General features: G+C 47.4%; 1 protein-coding gene across 2 annotated transcripts; it reads right to left on the bottom strand.

Moving 5' to 3' along the window:
* Positions 1 to 2,784: 2,784 nt before the first annotated feature.
* On the bottom strand, positions 2,785 to 17,125 carry LOC139534757 (fibrinogen beta chain-like). 2 transcript variants are annotated; one of them, XM_071334180.1, is made up of 11 exons: positions 16,994 to 17,125; positions 14,161 to 14,175; positions 13,585 to 13,788; positions 12,594 to 12,777; positions 11,641 to 11,737; positions 11,352 to 11,476; positions 10,453 to 10,572; positions 8,636 to 8,758; positions 8,331 to 8,458; positions 5,592 to 5,749; positions 2,785 to 4,862 (listed from the first exon to the last, which is right to left on the bottom strand). In XM_071334180.1, the coding sequence occupies exons 1-11, from the start codon at positions 17,066 to 17,068 to the stop codon at positions 4,631 to 4,633; spliced, it is 1,461 nt and encodes a 486-aa protein (XP_071190281.1). In that variant the 5' UTR covers positions 17,069 to 17,125; the 3' UTR covers positions 2,785 to 4,630. The 2 variants fall into 2 exon arrangements, with proteins under 2 accessions (XP_071190281.1, XP_071190282.1); XM_071334181.1 differs by lacking the exon at positions 14,161 to 14,175 and having other exon boundaries at positions 16,994 to 17,124.
* Positions 17,126 to 20,663: the final 3,538 nt, after the last annotated feature.

A 20,663-nucleotide genomic window follows, 5' to 3' on the forward strand; every position in this document is an offset into this window, starting at 1 on the left:
TCCTCCCTCGTGTTTCTAGTTTAGTGTCATTATGCTGTCACATCCTCCCTCATGTTTCTAGTTTAGTGGTGCTATGCTGTCACATCCTCCCTCATGTTTCTAGTTTAATGTCACTATGCTGTCAAATCCTCCCTCGTGTTTCTAGTTTAGTGTCTCTATGCTGTCAAATCCTCCCTCATGTTTCTAGTTTAGTGGTGCTATGCTGTCACATCCTCCCTCATGTTTCTAGTTTAGTGTCACTATGCTGTCAAATCCTCCCTCATGTTTCTAGTTTAGTGGTGCTATGCTGTCACATCCTCCCTCGTGTTTCTAGTTTAGTGGTGCTATGCTGTCAAATCCTCCCTCATGTTTCTAGTTTAGTGGTGCTATGCTGTCACATCCTCCCTCATGTTTCTAGTTTAGTGGTGCTATGCTGTCACATCCTCCCTCATGTTTCTAGTTTAGTGTCACTATGCTGTCAAATCCTCCCTCATCTTTCTAGTTTAGTGTCTCTATGCTGTCAAATCCTCCCTCATGTTTCTAGTTTAGTGGTGCTATGCTGTCAAATCCTCCCTCATGTTTCTAGTTTAGTGTCATTATGCTGTCACATCCTCCCTCATGTTTCTAGTTTAGTGGTGCTATGCTGTCAAATCCTCCCTCGTGTTTCTAGTTTAGTGTCATTATGCTGTCAAATCCTCCCTCGTGTTTCTAGTTTAGTGGGGCTATGCTGTCAAATCCTCCCTCGTGTTTCTAGTTTAGTGTCATTATGCTGTCAAATCCTCCCTCATGTTTCTAGTTTAGTGGGGCTATGCTGTCAAATCCTCCCTCGTGTTTCTAGTTTAGTGGTGCTATGCTGTCAAATCCTCCCTCGTGTTTCTAGTTTAGTGTCATTATGCTGTCAAATCCTCCCTCATGTTTCTAGTTTAGTGGTGCTATGCTGTCACATCCTCCCTCATGTTTCTAGTTTAGTGGTGCTATGCTGTCAAATCTTCCCTCATGTTTCTAGTTTAGTGGTGCTATGCTGTCAAATCTTCCCTCATGTTTCTAGTTTCACCAGCTGATTTCAGCTACTGATATTTTTTTATTTGATTGTCATTTTGGCAGGTTTGCTAGCAACAAGCTATCTAGCTAGCTTCTAGCCTCGTGTTTGATATGCATTGCATTCTCCTCATAATAAACAGTCAGTGTCGACAAGTGTCCTGATGAGATGGCGCTATACCAGGCAAAATGAGGCATCATCAGATCATTGTTATATATGTTGCCAAATGTACAGGATGTCAACAGAAAACATCTACATTGGCTGCAGAGATTGTGACTGTGTTAGCCATAGCTAGCTGGCTGGCTAGCTAGCAAACAAGGGATAAGAACGTTGCCAGCAACAGAACGTAAAGAACGAAGGACTGGGTCGGCATCCGTAAATATCAAACTGATGGAACGAACGACTGGGTCGGCGTCCGTAAATATCAAACTGATGGAACGAAGGACTGGGTCGGCGTCCGTAAATATCAAACTAATGGAACGAAGGACTGGGTCGGCGTCCGTAAATATCAAACTGATGGAACGAACGACTGGGTCGGCGTCCGTAAATATCAAACTGATGGAACGAACGACTGGGTCGGCGTCCGTAAATATCAAACTGATGGAACGAACGACTGGGTCGGCGTCCGTAAATATCAAACTGATGGAACGAACGACTGGCAACCAAAATATGATCAAGTATGAATTTGTTTATATAAATGAAAATATTTTAGAAAATGTTTTATTTCCAAATGTAAGGGCCCATTTACATGGACTGTCTCTTCTGTGTATAAACATTGACATAAGAATATTTGACGTGGATTATCTTTCTATATATTCTGTATATCGTAACATTGGTATTATTAGTTTTACATTTTAAAGATCAGTTAATACCATCCATTTTCCAAGTGATGATCTGATGGCTGTGATACAAGGCTATTTTAAATGTCCTTATTTTATTTAACCTTTTTTTAACTTGGCAAGTCAGTTTAGAACAAATTCTTATTTACAAAAAGGCAAAAGGCCTCCTGCGGGGACGGGGGCTGGGATTAAAGATAAATACGAAATAAAATAAGAATATAGGACAAAACACACATCAAGACAAGAGACACAACACTACATAAAGAGAGACCTAAGACCACAACATAGCAAGGCAGCAACACATGACAACACAACATGGTAGCAGCACCACATGACAACAACATGGTAGCAACACTAAACATGGTACAAACATTTTTGGGCACAGTCAACAGCACAAAGGGCAAGAAGGTAGAGACAACAATACATCACACAAAGCAGCCTCAACTGTCAGTAAGAGTGTCCATGATTGAGTCTTTGAATGAAGAGATGGAGATAAAACTGTCCAGTTTGAGTGTTTGTTGCAGCTCGTTCCAGTCGCCAGCTGCAGCGAACTGAAAAGAGGAGCGACCCAGGGATGTGTGTGCTTTGGGGACCTTTAACAGAATGTGACTGGCAGAACGGGTGTTGTATGTGGAGGTTGAGGGCTGCAGTAGATATCTCAGATAGGGGGGAGTGAGGCCTAAGAGGGTTTTATAAATAAGCATCAACCAGTGGGTCTTGCGACGGGTATACAGAGATGACCAGTATACAGAGGAGTATAGAGTGCAGTGATGTGTCCTATAAGGAGCATTGGTGGCAAATCTGATTGCCGAATGGTAAAGAACATCTAGCCGCTCGAGAGCACCCTTACCTGCCGATCTATAAATTACGTCTCCGTAATCTAGCGTGGGTAGGACGGTCTAAATGATGACGATCAAACACATGACATAGGTTCCTCAATTTGTTTTTATTGAGTATAGGAAGGGACAGTCCTCTGCTAATATCGAGTTGTATACTTTTTATACATATATATAGATATATATACTTCGACATATACTTGTCCCAAAGCCAAACACACACAGTCACACACACACACACACACACACAGAAGAACAACATGCTCAGTTGGTAGGGCGCCGCTCAGTTGGTAGGGCGTCGCTCAGTAGGTAGGGCGCCGCTCAGTTGGTAGGGCGCCGCTCAGTTGGTAGGGCGCGGCTCAGTCGGTAGGGCGCCGCTCAGTTGGTAGGGCGCCACTCAGTTGGTAGGGCGCGGCTCAGTTGGTAGGGCGCCGCTCAGTCGGTAGGGCGCGGCTCAGTCGGTAGGGCGCCGCTTAGTTGGTAGGGCGTCGCTCAGTCGGTAGGGCGCCGCTCAGTCGGTAGGGCGCCGCTCAGTCGGTAGAGCGCCACTCAGTCGGTAGGGCGCCGCTCAGTCGGTAGAGCGCCACTCAGTCGGTAGGGCGCCTCTCAGTCGGTAGGGCGACGCTCAGTCGGTAGGGCGCCTCTCAGTCGGTAGGGCGCCACTCAGTCGGTAGAGCGCCACTCAGTCGGTAGGGCGCCGCTCAGTCGGTAGAGCGCCACTCAGTCGGTAGGGCGCCTCTCAGTCGGTAGGGCGACGCTCAGTCGGTAGGGCGCCTCTCAGTCGGTAGAGCGCCACTCAGTCGGTAGGGCGACGCTCAGTCGGTAGAGCGCCACTCAGTCGGTAGGGCGCCTCTCAGTCGGTAGGGCGCCACTCAGTCGGTAGGGCGCCTCTCAGTCGGTAGGGCGCCACTCAGTCGGTAGAGCGCCACTCAGTCGGTAGGGCGCCTCTCAGTCGGTAGGGCGCCACTGAGTCGGTAGGGCGCCACTCAGTCGGTAGAGCGCCACTCAGTCGGTAGGGCGCCTCTCAGTCGGTAGGGCGCCACTCAGTCGGTAGAGCGCCACTCAGTCGGTAGGGCGCCACTCAGTCGGTAGGGCGCCACTCAGTTGGTAGAGCGCCACTCAGTCGGTAGGGCGCCTCTCAGTCGGTAGGGCGCCACTCAGTCGGTAGGGCGTCTCTCAGTCGGTAGGGCGCCTCTCAGTCGGTAGGGCGCCTCTCAGTCGGTAGAGAACCGCTCAGTCGGTAGGGCGCCGCTCAGTCGGTAGGGCGCCTCTCAGTCGGTAGGGCGCCTCTCAGTCGGTAGAGAACCGCTCAGTCGGTAGGGCGCCGCTCAGTCGGTAGGGCGCCTCTCAGTCGGTAGGGCGCCTCTCAGTCGGTAGAGAACCGCTCAGTCGGTAGGGCGCCTCTCAGTCGGTAGGGCGCCGCTCAGTCGGTAGGGCGCCTCTCAGTCGGTAGAGAACCGCTCAGTCGGTAGGGCGCCGCTCAGTCGGTAGTGCGCCGCTCAGTTGGTAGGGCGTCGCTCAGTTGGTAGGGCGTCGCTCAGTTGGTAGGGCGCCGCTCAGTTGGTAGGGCGCCGCTCAGTTGGTAGGGCGACGCTCAGTTGGTAGGGCGCCTCTCAGTTGGTAGGGCGCCGCTCAGTTGGTAGGGCGCCGCTCAGTTGGTAGGGCGCGGCTCAGTCGGTAGGGCGCCGCTCAGTCGGTAGGGCGACGCTCAGTCGGTAGGGCGCCGCTCAGTCGGTAGGGCGCCGCTCAGTTGGTAGGGCGCCTCTCAGTCGGTAGGGCGCCGCTCAGTCCCTGTGTGTGTGTGTCTGTGTGTGTGTCCCGGTGTGTGTTACTGTGTGTGTGTGTTTGTGTGTCTGTGTGTGTGTCCCTGTGTGTGTGTTCCTGTGTGTGTGTCTGTGTGTGTGTCTGTGTGTGTGTCTGTGTGTGTGTCTGTGTGTCTACCGCGAGGCGAAGTAGGGCCTGATCTTCATGCAGATGGCTTTGAGAGAGTACCAGGATCCCTTCCAGTTCATCCACACCATGCCGTCATCCGTCCCGTGTTTTGCCATGTACCGGGTGTAAGCCCCGCCCCAGTAGTAACGACCGTTGGGATTGGCTGAGTGACACCTGTTGTACCACCAGCCACCGCCGTCCTCACGCGAGCACTGCTTGGACGGGTCACCTGGAGTCCTGTTAGAGGGAAGGGGGGTGAGAGAGGGGGGGTGAGAGAGAGAGAGAGGGAGAGAGAGAGAGGGAGAGAGAGGGGGGGTGAGAGAGAGAGGGGAGGTGAGAGAGAGCGGGGGGGGGTGAGAGAGAGCGAGGGGGGGAGAGGGGGGAGAGAGAGCAAGGGGGGGAGGGGGAGAGAGAGAGGGGGGGAGAGAGAGGGGGGGTTGAGAGAGAGGGGGAGAGGGGGGGGATGAGAGAGAGAGGGGAGGTGAGAGAGAAAGGGGGGAGGGGGAGAGAGAGAGGGGGGTGAGAGAGAGCGAGGGGGGGTGAGAGAGAGCGAGGGGGGGGAGAGGGGGGAGAGAGAGAGCAAGGGGGGGAGGGGGAGAGAGAGAGAGGGGGGAGAGAGAGGGGGGTTGAGAGAGAGGGGGAGAGGGGGGTGAGAGAGAGAGGGGAGGTGAGAGAGAAAGGGGGGAGGGGGAGAGAGAGAGGGGGGTGAGAGAGAGCGAGGGGGGGTGAGAGAGAGCGAGGGGGGGGAGAGGGGGGAGAGAGAGAGCGAGGGGGGAGGGGGAGAGAGAGAGAGGGGGGAGAGAGAGGGGGGGTTGAGAGAGAGGGGGGAGAGGGGGGTGAGAGAAAGCAAGGAGGCGGGGGGCGAGAGAGAGAGAGAGAAGGTTAGGTTAACGTATCTTGACCCATTAGTTGTAATTCATTGACTGATCAATCAACCAATCAACTAACCAACCAATCATCCCGTACCAGTTATCGTTGTCTCTGTCGTAGGTGCTGAACATCATTCCGTTGTGGGTGGTCATGGTTCGGTTCTCTCCAGACAGCGCCGTCGCTCCCTCCAGCATCACGTTACCGGCCGTACCAGAGTACCCGTTGATCGCCATCACATATTTGGACGCCTCGCTCTACAATACATGAAGGTGTTTTTATTTTATTTACAATAGTCACATTTTAACAACAACATTCTCAGTGCAAAGTGTTTTAAAGTAACCCAACCTAGACCCCAGAGTTTGTGGAGATTTATAGTTCTACTATGATGCTGCTGTTTGGGGATTTAGGATATTTTGGGAAAAACTAGTTCAGAAAGTATAGATTCTGTACCTGTCTGTCTGTCTGTCTGTCTGTCTGTCTGTCTGTCTGTCTGTCTGTCTGTCTGTCTGTCTGTCTGTCTGTCTGTCTGTCTGTCTGTCTGTCTGTCTGTCTGTCTGTCTGTCTGTCTGTCTGTCTGTCTGTCTGTCTGTCTGTCTGTCTGTCTAGTAAAGGTACTGTTACAGTTGAAGTCGGAAGTTTACATACACCTTAGCCAAATACATTTAAACTCAGTTTTTCACAAATCCTGACATTTAATCCAAGTAGAAATTCCCTGTCTTAGGTCAGTTAGGATCACTACTTTATTTTAAGAATGTGAAATGTCAGAATAATAGTAGAGTGAATGATTTATTTCAGCTTTTATTTATTTCATTACATTCCCAGTGGGTCTGAAGTTTACATACACTCAATTAGTATTTGGTAGCATTGCCTTTAAAATGTTTAACTTGGGTCAAACGTTTCGGGTAGCCTTCCACAAGCTTCCCACAATAAGTTGGGTGAATTTTGGCCCATTCCTCCTGACAGAGCTGGTGTAACTGAGTCAGGTTTGTAGGCCTCCTTGCTCGCACATGCTTTTTCAGTTCTGCCCACAAATTTTCTATAGGATTTGGCTTTGTGATGGCCACTCCAATACCTTGACTTTGTCCTTACGCCATTTTGCCACAACTTTGGAAGTATGCTTGGGGTCATTGTCCATTTGGAAGACTCATTGGCGACCAAGCTTTAACTTCCTGACTGATGTCTTGAGATGTTGCTTCAATATATCAACACAATTTTACCCTCCTCATGATGCCATCTATTTTGTGAAGTGCACCAGTCCCCCCTGCAGCAAAGTACCCCCACAACATGATGCTGCCACCTCTGTGCTTCACAGTTGGGATGGTGTTCTTCAGCTTGCAAGCCTCCCCCTTTTTCCTCCAAACATAACGATGGTCATTATGGCCAAACAGTTCTATTTTTGTTTCATCAGACCAGAGGATATTTCTCCAAAAAGTACGATCTTTGTCCCCATGTGCAGTTGCAAACCGTAGTCTGGCTTTTTTATGGCGGTTTTGGAGCAGTGGCTTCTTCCTTGCTGAGCAGCCTTTCAGGTTATGTCGATATAGGACTCGTTTTACTGTGGATATAGATACTTTGTACCGGTTTCCTCCAGCATCTTCACAAGGTCCTTTGCTGTTGTTCTGGGATTGATTTGCTCTTTTCGCACCAAAGTGCGTTCATCTCTAGGAGACAGAACGCGTCTCCTTCCTGAGAGGTATGACGGCTGCGTGGTCCCATGGTGTTTATAGTTGTGTAATATTGTTTGTACAGATGAACGTGGTACCTTCAGGCATTTGGAAATTGCTCCCAAGGATGAACCAGATTTGTGGAGGTCTACAACTATTTTTCTGAGGTCTTGGCTGATTTCTTTTCATTTTCCCATGATGTCAAACAAAGAGGCACTGAGTTTGAAGGTAGGCCTTGAAATACATCCACAGGTTCACCTCCAATTGACTCAAATGATGTTAGTTAGCCTATCAGAAGCTTCTAAAGCCATGACATAATTTTCTAGAATTTTCCAAGCTGTTTAAAGGCACTGTCAACTTAGTGTATGTAATCTTCTGACCCACTGGAATTGTGATACAGTGAATTATAAGTGATATAATCTGTCTGTAAACAATTGTTGGAAAAATTACTTGTGTCATGCACAAAGTAGATGTTCTAACCGACTTAGTTTGTTAACAAAATATAGTTTGTTAACAAGAAATTTGTGGAGTGGTTGGAAAACAAGTTTTAATGACTCCGACCTAAGTGTATGTAAACTTCTGACTTCAACTGTACGTGTATAGTAAACTGTTTGTTCTGGGCATGGCTGTGTTACCTGTATAGTAAACTGTCTGTACTGGGCGTGGCTGTGTTACCTGTATAGTAAACTGTCTGTACTGGGCGTGGCTGTGTTACCTGTATAGTAAACTGTCTGTACTGGGCGTGGCTATGTTACCTGTATAGTAAACTGTACTGGGCGTGGCTGTGTTACCTGTATAGTAAACTGTACTGGTCGTGGCTGTGTTACCTGTATAGGAAACTGTCTGTACTGGGCGTGGCTGTGTTACTTGTATAGGAAACTGTCTGTACTGGGCGTGGCTGTGTTACCTGTATAGTAAACTGTACTGGGCGTGGCTGTGTTACCTGTATAGTAAACTGTCTGTACTGGGCGTGGCTGTGTTACCTGTATAGTAAACTGTCTGTACTGGGCGTGGCTGTGTTACCTGTATAGTAAACTGTACTGGGCGTGGCTGTGTTACCTGTATAGTAAACTGTACTGGGCGTGGCTGTGTTACCTGTATAGTAAACTGTACTGGGCGTGGCTGTGTTACCTGTATGGTAAACTGTCTGTACTGGGCGTGGCTGTGTTACCTGTATAGTAAACTGTTTGTACTGGGCGTGGACCTTGTTGCCGGACCAATCCTCCATCTCCATGAGGACCTCAGTGGGACCCTGCTTGGTCAGCTGACTGATGCGTTCGTTACCCAGCCAGTACTCCCCTGTCACGTGACACAGGACAAACACAGGGTCAGTGACATTATTTAACAATAGATGAATGGCAGTGGACAGCAGTATCCAGTATCCAAAGTTACCTTAACCTGAATTGACTGATTTTAAATGTCATTGACCCTGTTAACTATTTACAGTTTTTTTTTTTACCATTTGTTCGGTCTCACCTGGAGTATTGCAGTGTCCCTTCCCGACGTCGAAGGCGATATTCCCAAAACCGCTGCGGTAGTTGTCCCAACGCCGGCCGAAGTCTACAGAGCCGTCCATCCTGTTCTGAATAGTGGTCCAGCCTGGGAGGGGACACAGAGAAGAAGAAAGAGGAGGACAAGACATTCAGCAGACGCTCTTCTCCAGAGACACTTACAGGAGCAATTAGGGTTAAGTGCCTTGCTTAAGGGCACAACGGCAGATTTTCACCTTGCCAATTCGGGGATTCGAACCAACGCTCTTAACCACTAAGGTGAATGGAGAACTGTCTATCGAGGGGAGGTGAGAGAGGAAGTGAGGTTGAGAAGAAGGGAGGGAGGGACAGGCTCGTAGAAGAATAGAGAGAGGGGGGGGGGGAGAGAGAGAGAGAGAGAGAGAGAGAGAGAGAGAGAGAGAGAGAGAGAGAGAGAGAGAGAGAGAGAGAGAGAGAGAGAGTATTGCATGCAGAGTTTTGCAAGACTGTATTGCAAGTACAAAGAAAAACTCCAAATAACGCATATAGGGCAGAATTGGGCCAATATCCCCTCCTCATTCGAATAGAAAAAAGAGCCATCAAATTTTACAACCATCTAAAAACAAGTGACCCTAAAACATTCCATCACACAGCTCTACAATGTCAAGAGATGAAACCAGAGAAGAGTCCCCTCAGCCAGCTGGTTCTGAGGCTCAGTTCACCAACCCAAACCAACCCCATAGAGCCTCGGGACAGCCCTCAGAAAATCTGGCCCAACCAAATCATCACAAAACAAAAAGAAAAATATATAACCTATTGGAAAGACACCACAAAAAATCAAAGTAAACTTCAATGCTATTTGTCTCTAAACAGACAGTACATGGTGGCAGACTATCTGACCACTGTGACTGATAGAAAACTGAGGAAAACATTGACTAGGTACAGACTCAGTGAGCACAGTCTGGCTATAGAGACCGGTCGTCACAGACAAACCTGGCTGCCCAGGGAGGACAGGCTGTGCTCACTCTGCTCCAGGGGAGAGGTAGAGACAGAAGTGCATTTCCTACTACACTGTGACAAATACTCAGACCTAAGAGCATATTTCTTTCCCAAAATTATAATTCAATACAAAGAATTTGAAACTATAAAAGATGAAGAAAAATTCAAATATTTGTTGGGTGAAAAGCCAAAATGTGCAGTTTTGGCAGCCAAATATGTGTCCTCCTGCCACAGCCTGAGGGACAGCCAGTGAAAAATGCAAAGTAATGTTGATAATATTTCCCATTTAGCTTAGTTTTGTTTTGTCTTTCGTACCAGGTCATGTGTCTTCTCAGTCATGTTGACACTGGTCTACTACTGTTGCTTTAATGTATTGTTGTTCTGATTAATATTGTTGTTGTAGCTGTTATTAATGGTAATCCCATGTCCACTACTACTATTATTATTACTGTTAGTCCCACCATTTATTTATATATAAATATATATATATTTTGTGTATATATATACATATATATTTTATTTACATTTTTCGATATGTATACTTTGACAATGTAAGTAATAATAACTTGCCATGTCAATAAAGTCAATTGAATTGAATTGAATTGAGAGAGAGAGAGAGAGAGAGAGAGAGAGAGAGAGAGAGAGAGAGAGAGAGAGAGAGAGAGAGAGAGAGAGAGAGAGAGAGAGCGAGCGAGCGAGCGAGCGAGCGAGCGAGCGAGCGAGAGAGAGAGAGAGAGAGAGAGAGAGAGAGAGAGAGAGAGAGAGAGAGAGAGAGAGAGAGAGAGAGAGAGAGAGAGAGAGAGAGCTAGAATGACAACCACCCACCTCCATTCTGAGTGGTCTGGTCACAGTAGACCTTGTAGGGCTGGTAGAAGGAGTCAGGCTGGATCAAATACATCCCAGAATCCCTTCCTCCTTTCCTGTAGATGTCCTCACACTCCTTACCTGGAGGGAGGGTCAGGAAGAAGAGACAAGTTTAGTCTTATAGCCACAGGTGGGATCTGAGCCCCGGTCTCCCGCCTGGGAAACCATCGTAACATCAGGCCAAGAGAATCATTCCCTATTGTGCCGAGGGTGACAGGGGTGTTGAGGTAGAAGGCTACCTCATTACGAGAGCAATAATCTGATTCACCTCCGCTACATTTCCACCCACCAACCCCCACAGAACCACCCACCAACCCCCACAGAACCACCCACCAACCCCCACAGAACCCCCCACAGAACAACCCACCACCCCCCACAGAACCACCCACCAACCCCCACAGAACCCCCCACAGAACCACCCACCAACCCCCACAGAACCACCCACAAACCCCCACAGAACCACCCACCAACCCCCACAGCTCCCCCGCCCACAGAACCACTCCCACCGAACCACCCACCAACCCCCACATAACCACCCCTCCCCCACCCACAGAACCACCCACCAACCCCCACAGAACTACCCACCAACCCCCACAGAACCACCCACCAACCCCCACAGAACCACCCACCAACCCCCACAGAACCACCCACCAACCCCCACAGAACCACACACCAACCCCCACAGAACCACACACCCCCACCCACAGAACCACCCTCCCCCGCCCACAGAACCACCCCTCCCCACCAGAACCACCCCTCCCCACCCACAGAACCACCCTCCCCCGCCCACAGAACCACCCCTCCCCACCCACCAGAACCACCCCTCCCCGCCCACAGAACCGCCCCCTCTTCATCCTCACCAGAGACAACAGGTATGGGGCAGGAGATGGTGCACGGCTCCTTGCATCCGTCTCTCTGGGCCAGGATGGCCTTCTCCACTCTCTGGATCTTCATGCGGATCTTCTCCAGGACTCCTTGCAGTATCCTGTGGGGTTTAGACGAATGAGGAGAACAAGCAGAAGAAGAAACATACGTTATTAATAACCCAGCCCTTCACACACACACACACACACACACACACACACACACACACACACACACACACACACACACACACACACACACACACACACACACACACACACACACCTGATGTTAGACGGGAACACGGTGTCTATAGCCTCCTTTGCATAGACATGCTGCGTCTCCAAGTCATCTGTGTACTGACTCACCAGGTCACCATTCTCTGTAGAGGAGAGAGGGGAGGGGGAGGGGAGGGAGGAGGGGGAGAGAGGGGCGGGGGAGAGAGGGTGGAGAGAGGGGCAGGGGAGAGAGGGGCAGGGGAGAGAGGGGGAAGGAGGAGGAGGGAGGAGGGGCGAGAGAGGGTCGAGAGAGGGGGGAGAGAGGGGCAGGGGAGAGAGGGGTGGGGGAGAGAGGGGGAGGGAGGAGGGGGGAGAGAAAGAGGAGGGGGAGAGAGGGAGGGAGGGAGGAGGGCGAGAGAGGGGGGAGGAGGGGCGAGAGAGGGGGAGGGAGGAGGGGCGAGAGAGAGCGAGGGAGGAGGGGAGGGAGGAGGGGGAGAGAGGGGGAGGGAGGAGGGGCGAGAGAGAGGGAGGGGGGAGAGAGAGGGGCGAGAGAGGGGGGAGAGAGGGGAGGGGAGAGAGGGGGAGGGAGGAGGGGGAGAAAGGGGCGAGAGAGGGGCGGGGGAGAGAGGGGCGAGGGAGGAGGGGCGAGAGAAAGGTGAGAGAGGGGGAGGGAGGAGGGGCGAGAGAGAGGGAGGGAGGAGGGCGAGAGAGGGGCGGGGGAGAGAGGGGCGGGAGAGGGAGGGAGGGAGGAGGGGGGAGAGAGGGGTGAGAGAGAGGCGAGATAGGGGCGAAATAGAGGGAGGGAGGAGGGGCGAGAGAGGGAGGGAGGATGGGGAGAGAGGGTTCGAGAGAGGGGGGGAGAGAGGGGCGAGAGAGAGGGGGGAGAGAGGGACGAGAGAGGGGGAGGGAGAGGGAGGGAGAGGGAGGGAGAGGGAGGAGGGGGGTGAGTGCTAAGGAAGGGTTTCTTCACCTCATTTAAACCCGTAACATATCACTGTGTGTTTGTCTCCTCCATCTTACCATTGCTGACCAGCTGTCTCTCTCTCAGCGCGGAGGACATTCCGTCTACGTAGTTATAGATGGTGTTAGAGGACCTGGACAGGTCATCCACGTCCTTCTGCATCCTCCTGACTTCCTCTTTTACGTTCCTCTCTTGTTTCAGTATGGCCGTCTTCAGCTCACAGCCTGTAGGACACAGCACCCCCTATAGGGCCGGAGGAGCACGGAAACACTGGATAATGTAGATGCTAAGGAAGTGTTTCCGCTGTGACTGTAAGATCTCTAAGGTAGAGATGGTAGTTGCTAATGCTAAGGAAGTGTTTTTCCAATGGCTTTAGATGCTAAGGAAGTGTTTCTGCTGTGACCATAGGATCTCTATGGCAGAGATGGTAGATGCTAATGCTAAGGAAGTGTTTTTCCAATGGCTTTAGATGCTAAGGAAGTGTTTCTGCTGTGACCATAGGATCTCTATGGCAGAGATGGTAGATGCTAATGCTAAGGATGTGTTGTCTCCACAGCCCGTAAGACACAAGGGACTGCATGATTAACTAGACTTGATCAATCAATGTAGAGAGGCTGGATTAATGCAATTGATGGGATCAATATAACTGATTAGGTATTGATGAATGATAATTGATCATAGTCAAGTGTAGTCAAAAGCACACACAACCTAACACCTCACCGTCTGTTCAGAATATACAACCTAACACCTCACCGTGTGTTCAGAATATACAACCTAACACCTCACCCTCTGTTCAGAATATACAGCCAAACACCTCACCGTGTGTTCAGAATATACGACCTAACACCTCACCGTCTGTTCAGAGTATACAACCTAACACCTCACCGTCTGTTCAGAATATACAACCTAACACCTCACCGTCTGTTCAGAATATACAACCTAACACCTCACCGTCTGTTCAGAGTATACAACCTAACACCTCACCGTCTGTTCAGAATATACATCCTAACACCTCACCGTCTGTTCAGAATATACAACCTAACACCTCACCATCTCTTCAGAGGCATGTGTACATCCCCCAGCCTCTGGTTGCTCCTCCTTCTCCTGCTCTGTGCCTCTGGCGGGAGCCTCCGTGGGTCGCCCCCGGTAACGGCCACCACCGCTGATGGGAACGGGGTTGTTGCGGGCGGGGGTGTAGGTCTCACGCCCCGTGGACAAGGGTCGGTGGCCGCGAGGGTCCACCACTGTTTTGGGCTGCGGGGTGAAGGAAGGAAGAGAGAGAGAGAGAGAGAGACAGAGACAGAGACAGAGACAGAGACAGAGACAGAGACAGAGACAGAGACAGAGACAGAGAAAGGAGAGAAAGGAGAGAAAGGAGAGAAAGGAGAGAAAGGAGAGAGAGAGCGAGAGGAAGGGAGAGAGAGAGAGAGAGAGAGAGAGACAGAGAGAGAGAGAGAGAGAGAGAGAGAGAGAGAGAGAGAGAGAGAGAGAGAGAGAGAGAGAGAGAGAGAGAGAGAGAGAGAGAGAGAGAGAGAGAGAGTGAGTTTGGGATTAAACATTGTAGAGGAATTCGGTGTGAAGGAACACTGTGAAAGTCTCTAGTTGATATGAAAGAGATTCACTTACATCAGTCTTATCACCCTGTGAAAGATAAACAACATACAAACATTAGCGTTAAAAACAGGACAAGTTTAATTTAAAAAATATAAACATAAAAATGTACCATTAAAGGTATATTATAAACTGCATTTACTGAATATGAGGAGGGGTTTAGCCCCGACCAAGACTCAAACCGGGTCCAGTGGTTGCCAAGCCAACGTCTTAGCCATTACATTACACCAAGAGATCCAAACCTCTTGACAAGGTCGCTTGGTTTATGTTTTAAACCAGTTGAATGATAGGGGAAGGGGGGGGGGGGGGATGAAGATATCCACCTAAATAGACAAATCCCAAACCTCATAATTTATCACGTGAATAAACAATAACTGTCAGATAGATTACAATCTCGCCTTTCTGGTAAGAAAACAACGAGAGGGCCTGGTAATGTTGCATATTTATTTAATAGTCTGAATCTCGCCTTTCTGGTAAGAGTAGTAAAACCACGAGAGGGCCTGGTAATGTTGCATATTTATTTAATAGTCTGAATCTCGCCTTTCTGGTAAGAATAGTTAAACATTCCTGAGGTGTACTCACTTCTGAGGACACAAGTTCAAATATATATCACAAATATTATGAAAATATGAAAAATTATTTATGATTTTTCCCCCCCCTATTTTACAAAAGTGGTGCAATCGGGGCTTGAAATGACTGACTTGCTTTCTAAATATAATAAAAATCAAATTATAAATGACTTACTATAAGATTTCACTTTTCTTATAACTGGCAAATAAATATGATCATATTTAGTTACAGAATAATATTGGAACTATTTCCTATAACTGTTGACAGAGAATGTTCTCCTACAAATTCAGCTTTAAGCAAGGGAAAGTGCTGTTCTTTCAATTCTATGAAATTATTTAGTGTGTTTTCATGTTGAGAGCTCTAAATGCGGAGGACAATATCACAACGAGACGAAACCACAATGGCTGGACGAGCTAGACTGTCGCCGTTCATTTGCCCTCTCTCAAGCTGGGCTCACTCGCTCAGAGGCAGAGATCCTCGAGAGACATAACGTTGGGGTGTGAAACCTGGCACTTAGAGAGTGGAAACGAAGATCTTTCTGGTATTATAAGGCACAGGACCCTACAGTGTTCAAACAGCGCTTTGTCAGAACCGGTACAGAACAGCTCAAAACCCTCATATGAGGGACTTAACGTTTCAGAGTTAAAGGCCCAGTGCACTCAAAAACATGATTTTCCTATTATATATATCCACTCCATGAGGCTGGAATAATACTGTGAAATTATGATAATGTCCTTTTAGTGTAAAAGCTGTTTGAAAAGACCACCTGAAATTTCAGCTTTTTTTTTTGCAGGATGGAGTTTTGACCTGCCTGATGACATCACCAGGGGGTAAATTAGTTAATAGACCAATAAGAAAGAGAGTCCCAAGCCTCTCTGCCAATAACAGCTAGTTTTCTGTTTTCCCCTCCCCACCCAGACCACTCCCAGACAGTTCTAGGAAAATTCTTTCTTGAGAAATTGCTCTTTGCTAAGAAGCTATTCTTGTTTATTTCTGACCATTTTAATTGAAAACAATCACAGTAAGGTATTTAATTGTTACCAGAAATGATTTGATATTGAGATAAAAACAGCTGCATTTGACCTTTACGGTAGTAATAATATTTAAAAAATGTAAATGTAAAAAAAATATATATAGACATTGTTAATGTTGTAAATTACTATTGTGGCTGGAAACGGCAGATTTTTTTATGGAATACTGTATCTACATAGGCGTACAGAGGCCCATTATCAGCAACCATCACTCCTGTGTTCCAATGGCACGTTGTGTTAGCTAATCCAAGTTTATCATTTTAAAATGCTAATTGATCATTAGAAAACCCTTTTGCAATTATGTTAGCACAGCTGAAAACTGTTGTCCTGATTAAAGAAGCAATAAAACTGACCTTCTTTAGACTAGTTGAGTATCTGGAGCATCAGCATTTGTGGGTTCGATTACAGGCTCAAAATGGCCAGAAACAAAATGACTTTCTTCTGAAACTCATCAGTCTATTCTTGTTCTGAGAAATGAAGGCTATTCCATGCGAGAAATTGCCAAGAAACTAAAAGTTCTCGTACAACGCTGTGTACTACTCCCTTCACAGAACAGAGCAAACTGGCGCTAACCAGAATAGAAAGAGGAGTGGGAGGCCCCGGAGCACAACTGAGCATGAGGACAAGTACATTAGAGTGTATAGTTTGAAAAACAGACGCCTCACAAGTCCTCAACTGGCAACTTCATTAAATAGTACCCGCAAAACACCAGTCTCAACGTCAACAGTGAAGAGGCGACTCCGGGATGCTGTTATTCTAGGCAGAGTTGCAAAGAGAAAGCCATTTCTCAGGCTGGCCAATAAAAATAAAAGATTAAGATGGGCAAAAGAACACAGACACTGGACAGAGGAACTCTGCCTAGAAGGCCAGCATCCTGGAGTTGGGAATAGTCATTTACAACATTAACAATGTCTACACTGTATTTCTGATCAATTTTATGTTATTTTAATGGACAGAAACAAGGACATATCTAAGTGACCCCAAAACTTTTGAACGGTAGTGTACATGTACATATATATAAATATATATATATATATATAGAGAGAGAGAGAGAGAGAGAGAGAGAGAGAGAGAGAGAGAGAGAGAGAGAGAGATTTAAGCAATAAGAATTAGACAACAAAAAATGTCAGTAATATTAAACAAATATATGTAAACATATTCAAGATAAAAAATACTGAACTCGTAATTTTTGTTACTGTATAGTTCAACTTGTGCTTAAAGCCTCCTAGTCCATCTATATACATTACCGTGTCATATTCGTCGTAGTCGTCTTGACAACGGACAGCATAGACACACAGGCAGAGTAGCAGTAGCCACTTCATGTTCGCGTTAGATGGTGTCTCAATAAAGTTTCTGCCTTTGAAAATCAACAGATTTCAGTGGAGGACACAAACGTATTTAAACCTGTCCCACGTTTGAAGCACCTCCCTCTCTCTCTCTCTTTCTCTCTCTCTCTCTTGCTCTTTCTCTCTATCTCTATCTCTCTCTCTCTCTCTCTCTCTCTCTCTCTCTCTCTCTCTCTCGATCTCTCTCTCTCTCTCTCTTTCTCTCTCTCTCTTGCTCTTTCTCTCTCTCTCTCTCTCTCTCTCTCTCTCTCTCTCTCTCTCTCTCTCTCTCTCTCTCTCTCTCTCTCTCTCTCTCTCTCGATCTCTCTCTCTCTCTCTCTCTCTCTCTCTCTCTCTCTCACACACATGCACACTATCTCGATCAAGTTCCCTCTAACCACTGGTTTAGGAGTGTACCCTCCCTCAATTCTGAACTTAACCACTATGGACGTTGAATGTAAACCTGACCTTAAACCTATAAATGTGGCCCGCATATCATGTCACCCTATGGGCTCTAATCTGGAGTAGAACTTCAGAATGTCACCCTATGGGCTCTAATCTGGAGTAGAACTTCAGAATGTCACCCTATGGGCTCTAATCTGGAGTAGAACTTCAGAATGTCACCCTATGGGCTCTAATCTGGAGCAGAACTTCACAATGTCACCCATGGGCTCTAATCTGGAGCAGAACTTTAGAATGTCACCCCATGGGCTCTAATCTGGAGCAGAACTTCAGAATGTCACTTTATGGGCTCTAATCTGGAGCAGAACATCAGAATGTCACTTTATGGGCTCTAATCTGGAGCAGAACTTCAGAATGTCACTTTATGGACTCTAATCTGGAGTAGAACTTTAGAATGTCACCCTGTGGGCTCTAATCTGGAGCAGAACTTCAGAATGTCACTTTATGGGCTCTAATCTGGAGCAGAACTTCAGAATGTCACCCTATGGGCTCTAATCTGGAGCAGAACATCAGAATGTCACTTTATGGGCTCTAATCTGAAGCAGAACTTCAGAATGTCACCCGATGGGCTCTAATCTGGAGCAGAACTTCAGAATGTCACTTTATGGGCTCTAATCTGGAGCAGAACTTTAGAATGTCACTTTATGGGCTCTAATCTGGAGCAGAACTTCAGAATGTCACTTTATGGGCTCTAATCTGGAGCAGAACTTCAGAATGTCACTTTATGGGCTCTAATCTGGAGCAGAACTTCAGAATGTCACTTTATGGGCTCTAATCTGGAGCAGAACATCAGAATGTCACTTTATGGGCTCTAATCTGGAGCAGAACTTCAGAATGTCACTTTATGGGCTCTAATCTGGAGCAGAACTTCAGAATGTCACTTTATGGGCTATAATCTGGAGCAGAACTTCAGAATGTCACCCTATGGGCTCTAATCTGGAGCAGAACTTCAGAATGTCACCCTATGTGCTCTAATCTGGAGCAGAACATCAGAATGTCACTTTATGGGCTCTAATCTGGAGCAGAACTTCAGAATGTCACCCTATGGGCTCTAATCTGGAGCAGAACATCAGAATGTCACTTTATGGGCTCTAATCTGGAGCAGAACATCAGAATGTCACCCTATGGACTCTAATCTGGAGCAGAACATCAGAATGTCACCCTATGGGCTCTAATCTGGAGCAGAACTTCAGAATGTCACTTTATGGGCTCTAATCTGGAGCAGAACTTCAGAATGTCACTTTATGGGCTCTAATCTGGAGCAGAACTTCAGAATGTCACCCTATGGGCTCTAATCTGGAGCAGAACTTCAGAATGTCACCCTATGTGCTCTAATCTGGAGCAGAACATCAGAATGTCACTTTATGGGCTCTAATCTGGAGCAGAACTTCAGAATGTCACCCTATGGGCTCTAATCTGGAGCAGAACATCAGAATGTCACTTTATGGGCTCTAATCTGGAGCAGAACATCAGAATGTCACCCTATGGACTCTAATCTGGAGCAGAACATCAGAATGTCACCCTATGGGCTCTAATCTGGAGCAGAACTTCAGAATGTCACTTTATGGGCTCTAATCTGGAGCAGAACTTCAGAATGTCACTTTATGGGCTCTAATCTGGAGCAGAACTTCAGAATGTCACTTTATGGGCTCTAATCTGGAGCAGAACATCAGAATGTCACTTTATGGGCTCTAATCTGGAGCAGAACTTCAGAATGTCACTTTATGGGCTCTAATCTGGAGCAGAACTTCAGAATGTCACTTTATGGGCTATAATCTGGAGTAGAACTTTAGAATGTCACCCTGTGGGCTCTAATCTGGAGCAGAACTTCAGAATGTCACTTTATGGGCTCTAATCTGGAGCAGAACTTCAGAATGTCACCCTATGGGCTCTAATCTGGAGCAGAACTTCAGAATGTCACCCTATGGGCTCTAATCTGGAGCAGAACATCAGAATGTCACCCGATGGGCTCTAATCTGGAGCAGAACTTCAGAATGTCACCCGATGGGCTCTTATCTGGAGCAGAACTTCAGAATGTCACCCTATGTGCTCTAATCTGGAGCAGAACATCAGAATGTCACTTTATGGGCTCTAATCTGGAGCAGAACTTCAGAATGTCACCCTATGGGCTCTAATCTGGAGCAGAACATCAGAATGTCACTTTATGGGCTCTAATCTGGAGCAGAACATCAGAATGTCACCCTATGGACTCTAATCTGGAGCAGAACATCAGAATGTCACCCTATGGGCTCTAATCTGGAGCAGAACATCAGAATGTCACCCTATGGGCTCTAATCTGCAGCAGAACTTCAGAATGTCACCCTATGGGCTCTAATCTGGAGCAGAACATCAGAATGTCACCCTATGGGCTCTAATCTGGAGCAGAACTTCAGAATGTCACCCTATGGGCTCTAATCTGGAGCAGAACATCAGAATGTCACCCTATGGGCTCTAATCTGGAGCAGAACTTCAGAATGTCACCCTATGGGCTCTAATCTGGAGCAGAACTTCAGAATGTCACCCTATGGGCTCTAATCTGGAGCAGAACTTCAGAATGTCACCCTATGGGCTCTAATCTGGAGTTGAGAGAATGCCAAGTGTGCAAAGCTGTCATCAAGGCAAAGGGTGGCTACTTTAAAGAATCTCGAATATAAAATATAGTTTGATGAGTTTAACACTTTTTTGGTTCCTACATGATTCCATATGTGTTAGGCAGGTAGCCTAGTGGTTAGAGCGTTGGACCAGTAACCGAAAGGTTGCTAGATTGAATCCCTGAGCTGACAAGGTAAAAAAATCTGTCATTCTGCCCCTGAACAAGGCAGTTAACCCACTGTTCCTAGGCCGTCATTGTAAATAAGAATGTGTTCTTAACTGACTTGCCTAGTTAAAAACTATTTAAAAAATCATAGTTTTGATGTCTACATTGTAGAAAATAGTACAAATAAAGAAAAAACCCTGGAATGAGTCCAAACTTTTGACTTGTACTGTACGTGCGATTCTCTACCCTTCCAAATTGATTTAAGACAATCGTTATAATTTCCCGATAGCCGAGTAGTCACCCGGTTGACAGAACAGGTTTGTTTGATCATGGTGTTTACCTGGATGGGGCCATCATACCTCCACCCACTAA

The sequence above is a fragment of the Salvelinus alpinus genome, chromosome 11 (genome assembly GCF_045679555.1).
Source record: "Salvelinus alpinus chromosome 11, SLU_Salpinus.1, whole genome shotgun sequence".
Lineage (NCBI taxonomy): Eukaryota > Metazoa > Chordata > Actinopteri > Salmoniformes > Salmonidae > Salvelinus > Salvelinus alpinus.

Excerpts from the sequence above, each read along its gene's own strand:
- LOC139534757 (XM_071334180.1), bottom strand. The coding sequence starts at position 17,068 with ATGAAGTGGCTACTGCTACTCTGCCTGTGTGTCTATGCTGTCCGTTGT. Across the intron at positions 11,738-12,593 it reads GAGACAGCTGGTCAGCAATG|AGAATGGTGACCTGGTGAGT; the intron begins GTAAGATGGAGG and ends TCTCCTCTACAG. Across the intron at positions 5,750-8,330 it reads ACAAACAGTTTACTATACAG|AGCGAGGCGTCCAAATATGT; the intron begins GTAACACAGCCA and ends CATGTATTGTAG.